Consider the following 14784-nt stretch of genomic DNA (forward strand, 5'->3'; position numbering starts at 1 on the left):
GCACCATCCGGCGCGTGGCCCAGGCGGCCGAACAACGCTTCGTGGCCCAATAGCTCGGCGCGGGGTCACTTAACGCCGAGCCACCAGACTCGGCGTGGCCCGACTCAACGCCGAGGTCTGGACTCTTGAAGCCACGCCACGGCCCCCTTCTTCTTCCTCCCTCCATTTTGAAAGCGCCGGCTCTCTATTCGTCTCCCCCCACGCCCCCCACGAAACCCTAACCCCCAAATGCAACCCTAGGTGCCCGGATCTCGTCTCCCGAAGCTTCTCGAGGTAATGGTCCCTCCCCTCCTCCAATCTATCCGCGTAGATATACTTGCATTGTCTCTAATCATGTGGAATCATGGGTGTATGGTGTTTTGGTATATGTGTATTTGCATTTGCAAAATGTATGGCTTAGATTGATTGAGTGCATTGTTGTTTAACTATTTTATGTGCTGAACATGTTAGATTAGTTTGGTTTCTAGTTATTTTGGTCATTCTTTGTTTATTGTAGGTGTCATTAGGGTTAGTTATTTGTTGGTCATTAGGGTTAGTATGTATTTTAGTTATTTGTTGGTCATTAGATTTCAATTTTTTATGACTAGAAATGATTATGTTGTTGGGGTTGAAAAAGATGAAATGATATATTTTAGTTTCTACTTATTGGATTGAAACTCGCATGATATATTGATATGTGACACTACTTGTTGTGTGATGGCTGTAGATGGATAAATTAGTGAGGTTGCATCATGGAGGCCGTATTGTTAGGACAAGAGATGATAGTTTGGAATTTCTAGACATGTGTGAGAAGTTGTTGATTTTTTCTGAAACATCATCTTTGACCCAGTTAGTGGAGCGAGTGAAGGTTAAGTTAGGCTGGAATGAAGGAGACATGCATGTTCAGTTTGAAGGTGTCATAGATGTTGGGTCGTCGAAGGGTCCTCGGATCAAGTGGTTGCTCAAAATTATAAGCGAGTCTGAATGGAATGATTACAAGGCAGTTGTATTGGCCTCAGAAGTGCGATCTTTGGATTTAGTAGTAAGTAAGGAGTCTGGCTTAGGAAATGATAACTTCGAAGCATGTCCATCTTCCCCCGCTCACATAGGTTATGGTCCTTTGTTTGAAGAAGAAATACTTGTCACACAACTAGGCTACGGTGGTGGTGAAGTGTTTGGATCACTCGAGCGTGATGGAGGTTGGTTTGAGGGCGGTGGAGATGAGGAGGAGAATGCGGTTGCCGATGGTGAGGGCAATCATGATAGTGATGAAGAGGATGATGATTATGTAATTGGTGATGCAGAAGAAGGTTTGGACGACGCTAGTGGAGACTTTTCTATTGAGGATGAGCTTAGCGATGAAGATGATCTTAGTGGTGAAGAAGACTTTGGTGATGCTAGGGCTACGAACCATTTTGACATGGAGATAGCTGGAGATGATGAATCCTTCATAGAGGAGATAGCCGAAGACTCTGATGACGATCGCCCTGTTGGTCGTCTCAATTTTAGGGAAATAGAGATATTGTCTAGGGTGGCGGTGGCGGTGGCGGTGGAGAAGGAGGCTCGTGCTTCTTATGGCATGGGCACTGGCAATACGGATTATTGCATAGTGCCTCCTCTGCATCATTTCTGTTGTCGTCATCCGACTTGTCCCTGTTACCACTTCTAGGGCCATACTCTAGGTCAAAGATTCATCCCTATAGATATGTGATGTACTGTTGATGGGGATAGATAGGAGGAGGGTCGACCCATCTAGTGAAGCCACAGTTATCTGGACAGCTTGAATCCTGAAAACCCATCTACCAATAAGTACAACTACAAACCAAATGCAAATCTAAAAAAGGAGAGAGTTCAAAGGAAATACAAATCCATGCGGGCATCTAAAGAAACGACGGCCTCCACCGTCACAGTCGTTGTACATCTGCACAACGCAATCCAAACCGTGGCGGCATTTTGGCCAATCTTCAATGTGCTTGCCGTATGATCTAAGAGGTCTCTCACGGGTGAAGTCACTCTTCCTCTCCAAAGGAAATTCCTCTATTGGTTCTTCAAAAGAATCAGGACCCGGAGAACCCTCCCACACAATCGGAAGTCCCTTCCTCACCCCCTTTCCTCTCCCTCCACCGAAACCCTTTCCACTCGAGGAACCTCCGCTCGACATTTGCTAAAACTAAACCAGAAAACAAGTTGTGTGGATGTGAAGTAAGACATGGAGCACTATATATAGAGATGAAGGCAGGTTCACCATGAATGCTACTTGACAAAAAATTTGTGTGCGTACTCATTTATTGAATCTGCAAAGGCTAGATGCTTCATCTGAAAAGCCTACAACCATGACTGGTCATTTCATCTGAAAAGGCTACACCTGTGTTTTGTCACTTCATCTAAATGCAGTACATCACTCTGATATTAATTCATTGCGTATACGGATACAACAGTAAATGAATTTAGGCTTTTCAATGAGTTTTCAAATAGACTTTTCATTGACTGCAACAGTACTTGTAGCTCTTTCAGTGACTGCAATAGCACAAGTAGCCTTTTCAGTGATACAAACAGTAGCACTACAGTCCTAAGATAGTGAACGAAGTACAGGGCATAAGACCATCTGAAATAAAAGCATAGTGCATTACAACATAATAAAAAAAGTCCAGGGAATAAGTTCAATTGAAATAAAAGCAGAGTGCATTACAACATAGTAAAAAAAGTCCAGGGCTACACGACATCGCTCATGAATAAACCAAATACCTACTGAGTGCAATGAGGCCACTTTCCCTTCCTCTGGGCATCGGGATTCTCCTCCATCGCTGCCTTCGCTCGGTGCACACGCTCAAGCTTCTTCTCCCTCTCCGCCCTGTACGCAGCAACACGCCTCCTTTCCTCCTCTTCCTTATGCTCCTTTTCTATAGCCTCCTGTCTGCATCTCTGCTCAAACCTCTCCTTAACCTCCGCATCCCACTCCTTTAGGCCTTCTAGATGCTGCTTGTCCGACTCCTTAATCTCAGTGTCAATCCACTGCTCAAAGTCACACAGTGGTGGAACGGTCTGCAAGAAAAACAAATTGTTACAAAACAAATAAATAAGCAATATTTAATATCACAAGAAAATTAATTAACACACAATAAAAATTCCTCACAATCGATGCACGGCGCTGTTGCTTTGTAGGTTCCCATGCATAATTAGGACACATCCAGTACCTCTGTCTATATGTTTCCTCATCTTCAGAGATGTCTACCTTGTAAGGATCATCACAAAAGCACATGGGTCAAGGAACACCTTCAGGGAGATGCTTTAGGTCGTAGGAATTTGCCCTCTGGCGACCATAGCTACAATTGAAAGAATTTAGTCATATTAATGGAGAACCAAACCTAAACCTAGGGTTTTCTATTTGTTGCACAAATAATGAATAAACATTGGGATTACCTTGGAATACGAGCTTTACCACGCCTTGGTATCCTAACATTACATAGGAAAAAAAATCAATCCAAAGTACCTTGCAACGAATGTAAAGCTACTAACACTAAATCACCATACCTCCCAAATAAGCTTTTCATTACAAACCCTAAGCAAATTTGAATCCCAACAAACACAAAATTTAACTCAATGATTATAAACCAGAATATATACAACAACAACAACCATACATTTGGGTCATTCAATCATTTGAACCACCATACATTGCACGAATGACATGAACATGAACCAAACCTATAATTCCAAGTTAAAAAAAAACACAAACAACCGAATCTAAATAGATGAAATGAAAGAGGGAAAAGAGGAGTACCTTGGCAAAACGTCAAAACCCTCGATCTGGCCTCCCAAGAGCTGGATTTAGGATTTAGGGTTCGTGGGAAGAGAGAGGGAGTGGAAAATGGCCACCTGTTGGTTCTGAATGGAGGGAGGAGGAAGAAGGGGGCCGTGGCGCGGCCTCAACTGACCGAACCTCGGCGTTGAGTCCGCCGCGTCGAGGTTAGCGTCTCGGCGTCAGCTGATCGCACGCCGACCTCTTGGCCCACGAAGCGTTGTTGGGCCGCCTAGGCCACGCGCTGGATGGTGCCAAGAGCTCGGCGTGACTCCCCACCGCACCGAAGTTAGGCCTGTGGCGTTGGCTGACACGACTGAAAGGTCCTTGTTTGGTTTTGGTAATTGAGTGACAACTTAGGTGGACTAATTGTGTTTATGTGAGATACATAGGTGATTAGTCCATAGGTACATGTGTATGAGCAACATATGCCATGGAGGTGAAAATGGCTTGGAGATGTTGCAAAGCTCACACATGTGATGATGAAGGAGCTTAATGCACATGAGACATGACATTGAGTCATGTGAGCAAGGTGGAGAAGATCAAGACAAGACTTGGCTTGATGGACCGGTTGCAAACGTGAAGGGCAAGTCGAAGGCTTTGGAGTGATGGACCGTATGACGGTGAAGCTTGAGCAAGACTTGGCGCCGATGGACGATGGCAACGGTGAAGAGCAAGTAAAGTCAAGATCGATGAACCAATATGATCATGTGATGATATGAAGTGGATCATATCATTGTTGATCGTGTTGGTGCATATGTTGCATCGACATTGGAGGAGATGGAATGGAATGCGCAAGGCAAAGGTATAACCTAGGGCATTTTATTTCACCGGTCATAGGTGTGTAGAGAAGTTTATGACCGGGTTTAGGATAGATGGCCGTACTATCAAGAGAGGCAAACTTGTTTGCATATCGGTCATCTAGTGCCACTCGAGTGATCTAACTTTGCATCGTCGCTAGGATCGAGTGGCGTGGCAAGTTGAGTGGCTAACATCCTTTGGGAAATGATTGTGAAAAGCTAACACACATACACATGGTGGTGTACACTTGGTGTTGTTAGCACATTTACAAAGGAGGTGGTGTTTGCAGGGTTGAGATGGGTTTGGGTCCCTCTCGGCGGGATTCGACGCTTTCGAGAAAATGGAATGCCTATTTTCTATTGCGCCGGATGCAAATTCTTGTGGTTGGCACATTAGAGCAAGGGTGAAGAAGTTAGAAGTGAAAATGAGTTGATCGCAAAGATGCTGGCGTCGGTCAATTGACCGGACGCTGGATCTGAAAGCACCGAACGCTGGCAGGGTGCGTCTGGTCAGGCTAACGAACGGTGACGCAGAAGCTGGCGTGTGACCGGACGCTGGGCTGCGTCCGATCACATGCGACCGGACGCGTCCGGTCGATGAAATACGCCTCGGGGAGCTTACTAGAAACGACCGGACGCTGAGGTCCAGCGTCCGGTCAGTTGAAGCTGCTGCGTCCGGTCAGGACAAGTGACCGTTGGAATCAGGACACGTGATCGTCTGTGGGCGACCGGACGCTAAGGTCTAGCGTCCGGTCAACACGACCGGAGCGTCCGGTCGCTCCGATTTTTGCCCAGTGAAGGAGTAACTGCTAGTTTAGCCCTTGGGGCTATAAATAGAAGTGGCCTTCGGCCATGGCTGGTGTGGAGCACCTTGGGGGACTTTGTGTCCATACTTGAGAGTGCTTAGGAGCCCTCCATCTCACACATACTTGATAGCGATCATCCGATTGTGTGAGTGAGCTATTCTAGTGCGATTGCATCGAGAGGTTGCATCGAGTGGCACTAGGTGATCGAGTTGCAAGCCGGTGGTGCTTGTTACTCTTGGAGGTTGCCACCTCCTAGACGGCTTGGTGGTGGTCTCCGTCGAAGCGCGCAAGAAGCTTGTGCGGCGCTCCGGAGAAGTGCTTGTGAGGGGCATTGTGCTCGTCCCGTGGGAGCCGTGAAGAGCAACTCTAGTAAAGCGTGTCATTGAGCTACCCTCACTTCCGGGGTAGGTTCTTACGGCGCCCAACGTGCGGGCTTAGCGGGTGATGCTAATTAGCCGCCGAACCACCAAGTGAGCGGTCGACACAACGGGGATTAGCGTGTTGGCAAACACGTGAACCTCAGGAGAAAAATCATCATGTCAACCTTGTTCTTCCCGTTGGTTTGCATCCCCATTACATAAGCTTGCAATTACTTTTATACATATTAAGCTTGTGTAGTTGCTCTTGTAATTAGATAGCTTGTGTAGCTTGCTAATTACCTTTTTGCTTGTGTAGCATAGAAGTAGCTCCCTTGCGTGGCTAATTTGGTTTTAGTAACCTTGTTAGTCACATTGCTTAGTTTGTGTAGCTAAGTATTTGCGCTCTCTAATTAGGCATTGGTTGCCTTGTTATTGAGCATTGCTAGTGAGCTTTGTTAGCTTTGTGCTTTTGCTTACTAGCATGTGTAGGAGCTCCCTTGTTGCTTAAAGTACTAGTGGCATAGGTTTGTGTAACCTTGCTCCTAGAATTGTTTAGGAGAGCTCTAACTAGCCCGGCACCTTTGTTGCATAATTGTTATCTTTGCAAGGTGCTAGTGAACATATATAGTGGGGTATAGTCTTGGCTAGACCGATAGTTTTGATTTCGCATTTGTATCGGTTAGCCGACGCGATTAAGTTTTAGAAAAGACTATTCACCCCCTCTAGTCGCCATCTCGACCCTTCAACGACGCCGACGTACTGGGCCCCATGCGCCAGCCCTAGAGTCGTCGGTGACATGGCAAGGACTCGGCGTCGTGTCAGTCGACGCCGACCTTCATACCTCGGCGTGATTTCCTAAGACGCTTAAAAATGGTCTATTTGTAGCAAAAGTTTTGGCAGAGGTCTTTTTGTAAAAAATATTTTAAAAAGGGACCAAAATACAAAATTTTCACCAAGTTAGCAATACTATAAGCAAGGTAATGGAGCAGGGCAGGGATCATCTTTTTTTTTTCTTCTTTTTTGTGTAAAGTTTTGTCGTTCCAAACCAAGATGTGTATGTAAACAAATGTGATAAAAGAAAGCTGGTCTGTGTCATGTTTCCAGTATGAAGTTCATGCAGGGCTGAATGAATGTGAATGGCCGATATCTGAAAAACTACTTACACTCGCCCCACTGACATCCTGCCCCCACACAAGCTGACAGTCAACGCCCTTCTTCCAGTTCCAGTTCCAGTTCCAGCACGCCGCACGCGCGACGCGATGCATAGCCGCCGGTGCGTACCACCTCGCTGACAGGTGGCCCCCCGCCGCACCCCCCGTTCCCTGCCACTTTCCCCCAGCTCACCCAGATCCCTCAATCCAGCCTCCAGCTACTCAAATAAAACCCTACTCGGCTCCCCGCTCACCGCCACTGACAGCCATGCCCCACCGCGTCGCCGCCCTCCTCCTCCTCCTCCCGCTCGCCGCCGCGTCGGAGGAAGCGCCGGTGCCGGCCGCAGCGCCGGTGGCGGGGGCGGCCGAGGCCGCGCTGCTGGAGCGGCACGCGGCGCAGCTCGCGAGGCTGGAGGAGCTGGCGGAGTCGCTCGCGAGGTCCGTCCACGCGCTCGAGTCCGCGCTCGCCAGATCCGCGGACCCGGATCCCCCGCCGCCGGCCGCCCCGGCGGCGGCCGTCGGGGACCGGCGCTCCCCGCAGGGCGTGGCGGTCACCAAGCGCCGCCCCGTCTGGTCCGAACGCTTCCACTTCGCGGCGGCCGCGCGGCTCGGGGAGGGCGCGTACGCCGCGGCGGCGGCCGCGCTGCCGTACGAGGACGCCGACGGGCGCACCAAGTACTTCGCCGTCGGGGACTCCCGGGGCCGCGTCTTCGTCTTCTCCGCCGCGGGCGACGCGCTGCTCGAGCTCGAGGCCGCCGCCGGAGGAGGCGGCGAGTCCCGCGTCACCGCGCTCCTCGCCTACCTGTCGCCGCGCCGCACCGACTGCCTCCTCTTCACGGGCCACGCGGACGGCTCCATCGCCGCGCACCGCCTCATCGAGTCGTCCCCGCACGGCGACGACTGGCTCACCCTCGCCGCCGCCTCCTCCCGCCTCCTCGTCCGCGGCCTCGACGCCTCCCCCGTCGTCCACCTCGAGGCCCACCACGCCGGACGCGCGCGCTACGTGCTCTCCTGCGACGCCGGCGGCCGCATCCGCGTCTTCACCGAGAACGGCACGCTCTACGGCACCGCCATCGCCTCGTCCACGCCTCTCGCCTTTGTCAAGCAGCGCCTCCTCTTCCTCACCGAGGCCGGAGCTGCCTCCCTCGACCTCCGCTCCATGTCCGTCCGGGAGACGTCCTGCGAGGGCCTTGCTGAAGCACTCAATGGCACCAGCGTTAAGGCCTACTCTTTCGACCCCTCTGAGCGATTCAAGGCCTATGGCTTCACTGAAGCTGGTGATCTCGTGCATGTCCTGCTGCTTGGTGATGTTTCCAGCCTCAAATGCCGGGTACGTGCCGTCAAGAAATCTGAGATTGACAACCCTGTTGCCATACAGACGATCAAGGGGTACCTTTTGGTTGCGAGCCATGATAAAATCCTTGTCTTCAACACCTCGTCTCAGTATTATGGGAGAGTCGGTGCGCCTCGGCCCCTGTTTGCCACAACCATCAAGGACATCAAATCTGTGTTTGCGGGTTCTGGTGGCGTGCTGCCCACCGAGCCAGCTGGGAAGCCTGTTATTGCGGCAGACCGGGAGAAGCTGGTGATCTTGGGTCTTGGGGATGGCCACATTGCCATCTATAGGTCCAACTTCCCGGTGTACAAGCCAGAGAGCAATGCTGTGGTATGGAGTGGACCGGCCCTGCTTTTCCTCCTATTCTTGATTGGCATTTGGCAAGTATATGTGAAAAAGAAGGATTCTCTGGGATGGACACCAGAGGAGACATTTAACACCTCTGTAACAGCCCCAACGGGGAGCCTTCTGAATCATCCAACTAGTGACCGAGCCTTTGCAGACAGTGCAGCAAGAAGTAGTGATCGGGGCTATGTAGATGGAACATCAAGAGCCAGCGATAGAAGCTATGTGGATGCCACTGCAAGAACTACTGACCGAGGTTATTCTGATGCTACTAGGGCTGTGGATCTGCGGGGTGGGGCACTGAGGAGTGCTCCAAGAAGGTATGTGTCCCCTACTAGATATGCGGGGGCATCTGGAATCCAATACCGACCTGCTTCGGCTGAGCCTGGTCTTAGGGGTACTCCAGAGATCAAGTACCGGGGCCCAGGTATGGAACCCCCTGGTTTCCCCAAGAAAAGGGAACCATTGTTCTCGAACAATCAGGCTGTAGTAGATGATCATGTTGATTGAGGCTTTGGCTAGGTCGGTGTTGGCAGTCCCTTAAATTTTGATCTCATTTTGAAGGTCCTTTGGGGTGCCAGTGATCAACATGTGCTGTTGTATGTTGTAACTCAGAATGTTGTATTGTACAAGCACATTACGGTTCCGGCCATTTAAATATGATGCTGCAAATGGTGAAATAACACATATATTATTGGTTGCATTTGTTCTTTTTTGTACTTTATACAATTCGTGCAAGGATGTCCAAGCCATTTCTTTGCTGTCCGTTTCATCTTTACTGATAAGTAAAAATTGCTAAAGCTAATGATGATCTCTTAACAGTACTGGGATGCATGACAATGCTCAACTGTCAAAGATGTTAATAATTGCTGACTAATGTTGTTGTATTAGATGTTAATAATTGCCTACCCTCGTTGCCCGGAGATGGCGGGATCACACCGCCGCGCCTCCTCGATGGCAAGCAGGAGGTCGCCGATGACGACGTCGACATGCCCCCGCCGTCTCTGCCCGACAACTTCCCCGTGTTGCCACCGCACCCATGGTGGGGCACCTGGCACCTCGAGCCAGCGGACGACGGCTAGCAGGACCACAGCCACCACCACGACGCCGCCGCCGCCGTCGCCGATAACCCGTTGGGGTTCAACGCCTTCGCGATTGAGTTTTAGGGCTTCCCCGGTCCAGAGCCCACGGACCCATCGACGATTGTTGGTGCTGAGCCCACGAACGCCCCAGTCATTGTCGCAGAGGACGGGGAAAGGGAGGGCCTGGTCATCGTGCCAGAGCACCTCGAGTCGCAGGATGGGGAAGAGGGCGGTGAAGAGGACCAATTGCCATAAGAGGTTTGGAGGATATTCGTCACATCAGATCATATCCACTCAAGTATGCTCAGAGTTCCGAGTGCATCGTTGTATCGTTCTGCTTTGTACATAACATGGATCTATTGGATGGGATCAGGATGGCATGGGAAGAGGAGAGGTGGTATTGGATAGGCAATTTCAAGCATCTACCGCAAGCAGCATGGCTGCCGAGAACATTTGGACACACCCGATTAAGCTGCCTCTCTAGGTCGTTCCAAGAGCACTATTTAGACAAAGATATGATTCAATCACTTTATCACAGCTGGTTGTGGACAGGACTAGTCTCTAGCCACCCATCATTCGTTACTATGCTGATGCTAGCACAACAACACTCAAATTTCTCAATGGTTGAGTTGCAGTTGTTTCTTGTCTGGTCAACTACGAAGATCTTGACTCATGTACAATATATGCTAGAGGGGATCAGAGCTGTTGATGAGGAAGATATAAACTACCGAGATGATGTTCTGCTCCCAGAACAATTGGATGTCGTCTGCATTCGATTACTCTGAAGAGGATGGAGAGGAGCAAGAGGATGTCTAGGAAGACGAGGTTAAAGAGGACGAAGAAGATTGTGTGTATGACCAGAGGTTACTGTTACAAGCACAGGATGAGAAGGATCCAGAGACGCCAAAGAGGGTTTCTGACTGACACCCAAGATGATGACACACTTGATCGGTTTGTTCTAATAAGAGGCTTGAGCAGGCTCAAACACATCAAATCTGCACCGCAAAGATACTCCAGGTCCTCTTACTATATCATTCAATCATTTTGTTTTGAAGATGTTTGGGATTTACTCCATGTCATCAGAAAGATTTAAGAAATTGCAAGGTTGGTTATGGGTGGGTAACTTTGAGCTACTAAGACAGGTGCACAACCTCAAAGATAGTTTTGCGCTACTACACCGTGATCTAAACTGGCTGCTTCGGGATCACCACTTTGACTGAGAGTCGATCAGTTTGTGGAACGTTTCACACCAGAGCTTGATTTCACCAGGACTAGCATGCAGTCGCCCAATGTTCGCTATTGGGTAGACTCTATTGCGGTTGTACTTCAAGCTCTGCTTGCTATGTTACGTGATGAGTTATATTCTAAATCGCATGCAAGACCTAGAGATTTCACAGATATTGATGCTCGTGTACAAGTAATTCTATAGAGGATGGACAAAATGAGAGGGAGGAGAGAGCTTGACGATGGAGAGGAACACATTAGTGTTTTGAACAAGTGAAAATGAGTGGAAGGTGAGGTCCTTGCCCTCATGCCCATGGCCACTTATATAGGCAATGGCTACTTACAAGTGGCCTCTTGGTGGGGTTGGATTTCGCATGACACTACTCTAGCTGCTAGTTGGGCCTATTCTTGGGGAGATTTGGACCATATACCTCATGGGATCCCCCAACAGTAGCCCCTTAGCTATTGGGTTATGAAAGGTACATCATGACCTAATAGATGCTCATACTAGACGAGGCATGGAGAAAAGAGCACGGACATGACTCTAGTCTATACAAGTGCTAACTCAGGAAGCTACTTACTCCAAGTGCCTCTATGCCAATCTCCCCGGTATCTTCATATTTGGCCTTGGGCTTCCTCGGTTGCTTCTATGACATGGATTGTTAGCTTCATGTAGATCTTTGCCTCTAGGACTTTCTCTTTGCATAGATCATCTTTGGGACCTTTTGGCATGCAGATCTTTCGAAGTCATCTATGAGCCCCTCGAGCTAAAGTGGTCGAGGAAGGTGAAGTAGTCCTCGGTGCCAAATGAGTTGATGTAGCCCCTCAAACTCGACGATGAAGGCTAGTTGTCTAAACATTGATGCCAAATGTATTGACAAAGGCTCTTGAGCCGTTGTACTAGCCAAAGATGATAGGGAAGCCCCTCACGCCGAAGTGTTGGTGGAGACGTCGAACATGTTAGCGAAGCCCTCATGCCAAAGTGTTGCCGAAGGCGAGTCGTTATGGACGCCGAAGATGTTGGTGAAGGCCCTCGTGCCGAAGGTGTTGAAGAAGGCCCTCCTGTCAACAAATGGAGGATTTTTTATCCTCCATTTGAAGTTCTCAGGCTAATCCCTACTCCAGTGGTACGGCTACTCTTGTATTCGTATGCTCAATTACATGGGTTGTTGCTCCTAGCTACGAGGTAGATAGAATTGGTGGAAGATTGGATCCCGAACCCGAGGTTCCTACCCTCCTTTATATAGGCAGGAGAGGTAGGGTTACAGAGAGGACGGACAGGCTAACAGATTGTGTTCCTAGTTTGTTACAACAGATTGATCCTAGCTATCATCTAGATATGTTTGTCTCGGTTTGCCTTGATCTCCATGTTGGTCAACCATGTTAGCCCTTGCGGGCCTTACCCTTGACAACCGTTGGGCCGGTAGCTTGGTGATGATCAAATATACGGGCGGTGCAGGTACCCCTGGCCCATATCTCTGACAGTACAATATGATGAAAGTAATGATGAATGTGAAAGTGATGATTGTAGGAGTGATGATAAGGAGGGGTACACCAAGGAGGAGCTCATGGACATGTTGGAGCAAGTCAACACTTGCTTTGAGATGAAGAGAGCAGAGTGCAAAGAATTATGCAAGAAAGTAAAATCTCTTGAACGATTCTTTGAGGAGCTCCAAGCCTCGCATGAGAGTCTAAAGGTAGACCATGAGGAGCTTGGCATTGCTCACATTAAGCTTGAAAAAGCTCACTCCTCTCTTCTCGAGCAAGCCAAGAAGAAGGAAGCAATTGTGACTTGTGACAAGGGCTCTACATGTGATTTGATTAATGAATCTTTCGAGCCTATTATTGCTACTTTCACTAACTCTTCTTGTAGCACTTTCACTTCCACCTCATCTACTAGTGATGGTTTTACTTATGATGCCTCACTAATTGTTGAGAATGAGACCCTCAAAGAGGTCAATGAGCTCACTTGCGTCTTAGGCATGTCTATGGTGGTGAGGACCGCTTACTTATGTGCTTGGGTAGCTAAAGAGCATCTCTCTATAAAGAGGGATTGGGCTATACCCTCAAGAAAGGCAAGGCAGCCTTTGCTCCTCACAAGATTTATTTTGTGAAGAACAATGGTCATTTTTGCACTAGTTGCAAGCAAGTTGGTTACAAAGAGCAAGAATGCAAGAACAAGAAATCACATGCTAATGTATCCTTAATTAAGTTTGATTCTTATTATTTGCTTACTAAGAGTGCCAATGGTATGAAGGCTAAGTTTGTTGGTACATCCTTGTTGGGCCCAAAGAAGAAGGCCATTTAGGTACCAAATAGCTTAGTGACTAACCTTTAAGGATCCAAGCAAGTTTGGATACCTAAAAGAATTGATCTTCTTTTGTAGATCAATTATAAAGTCAGAGGAAGGTATTGGGTGCTTGATAGTGGGTACACACAACACATGACCGGTGATTCAAGAATGTTCAATTCAATCAAGTCAAATGATAGTGATGGTATTCAAAGTATCATATTTGGTGACAATGGCAAAGGCAAGGTCAAGGGGCTTGGTAAGATTGCAATATCCAATGATTTGAGTATTTCCAATGTGCTACTAGTAGAGAGCTTGCACTTCAACCTATTGTCGGTAGCTCAACTTTGTGATCTTGGTTTCAAGTGCATATTTGGTATGGATAATGTAGAGATCATAAGTGTAGATGGCTCTAACTTGATTTTAAAAGGCTTTAGATATGAGAATCTATACTTGGTTGATTTCAATGCTAGAGAAACCCAATTATCAATATGTTTGTTCACCAAATCTAGCATATGTTGGTTATGGCATAGAAGGCTTGGTCATGTTGGAATAAAATAATTGAACAAGTTAGTGAAGCATGACTTAGTAAGAGGCTTGAAGGATGTCATATTTGAGAAGGATAAGCTATGTAGTGCATGTCAAGCCAGAAAGCAAGTTGGAAACACTCATTCTAAGAAGAGCATCATGAGCACATCTAAGGCATTTGAGTTATTTCACATGGATTTGTTTGGACCAACAACATACACTAGTATTGGTGGAAACAAATATGGGTTTGTGACTGTGGATGATTTCACTAGATATACATGGGTAGTCTTTCTTGTTGACAAGAGTGATATGTTTGCTACATTCAAGTCTTTCATCAAGAGAGTTCACAATGAGTTTGAAACCACAATCAAGAAAGTGAGAAGTGACAATGGAAGTGAGTTTAAGAACACAAAAATTGATGAGCTTTGTAATGAATTTGGGATTAGGCATCAATTCTTAGCCCAGTACACTCCACGATCTAATGGGCTAGTTGAAAGAAAGAATAGAACCTTGATTGATATGGCAAGATCAATGCTAAGTGAGTACAATGTTAGTTATTCATTTTGGGCCAAAGCAATCAACATGGCTTACTACTATAGCAACCGCCTCTATTGCCATCAATTGTTGGAGAAGACACCATATGAGATCTTGAATGGTAGAAAGCCCAATATTGCATACTTTTGGGTCTTTGGTTGCAAATGCTATATCTTAAAGAAAGGCACTAGATTGAGCAAGTTTGAGAAGAAATATGGTGAATGCTTCTTGCTTGATTACTCTACTACTAGCAAGGCTTATAGAGTTTGGAATTTAGCTAGTGGTACTTTTGAGGAGGTTCATGATATGGAATTTAATGAAACCAATGGTTTCTAAGAGAAAGATGAGAATCTAGATGATGTGAGAGGCACTTAATTGACAAATGCAATGAAAAAGATGGATATTGATGACATAAGGCCTAGAGAAGTGATTAAAGTTGAAGATGACTAAGATCAAGTGCTCTCTAACTCAAATGTGTAAACTAGTGGTTCTCAAGATCAAAATCAAGCTAGTACAAATGATTCTTATGTGCAAGATCAACAACAAGTGGC

At 47.5% G+C, this 14784-nt stretch overlaps 1 protein-coding gene across 1 annotated transcript; it reads left to right on the forward strand.

Moving 5' to 3' along the window:
- Positions 1-7096: 7096 nt before the first annotated feature.
- On the forward strand, positions 7097-9264 carry LOC136527935 (uncharacterized membrane protein At1g75140-like). The gene has a single exon (XM_066520799.1). The coding sequence runs from the start codon at positions 7163-7165 to the stop codon at positions 9083-9085; it is 1923 nt and encodes a 640-aa protein (XP_066376896.1). The 5' UTR covers positions 7097-7162; the 3' UTR covers positions 9086-9264.
- Positions 9265-14784: the final 5520 nt, after the last annotated feature.

The sequence above is a fragment of the Miscanthus floridulus genome, chromosome 19 (genome assembly GCF_019320115.1).
Source record: "Miscanthus floridulus cultivar M001 chromosome 19, ASM1932011v1, whole genome shotgun sequence".
NCBI classification, from domain to species: Eukaryota; Viridiplantae; Streptophyta; class Magnoliopsida; order Poales; family Poaceae; genus Miscanthus; species Miscanthus floridulus.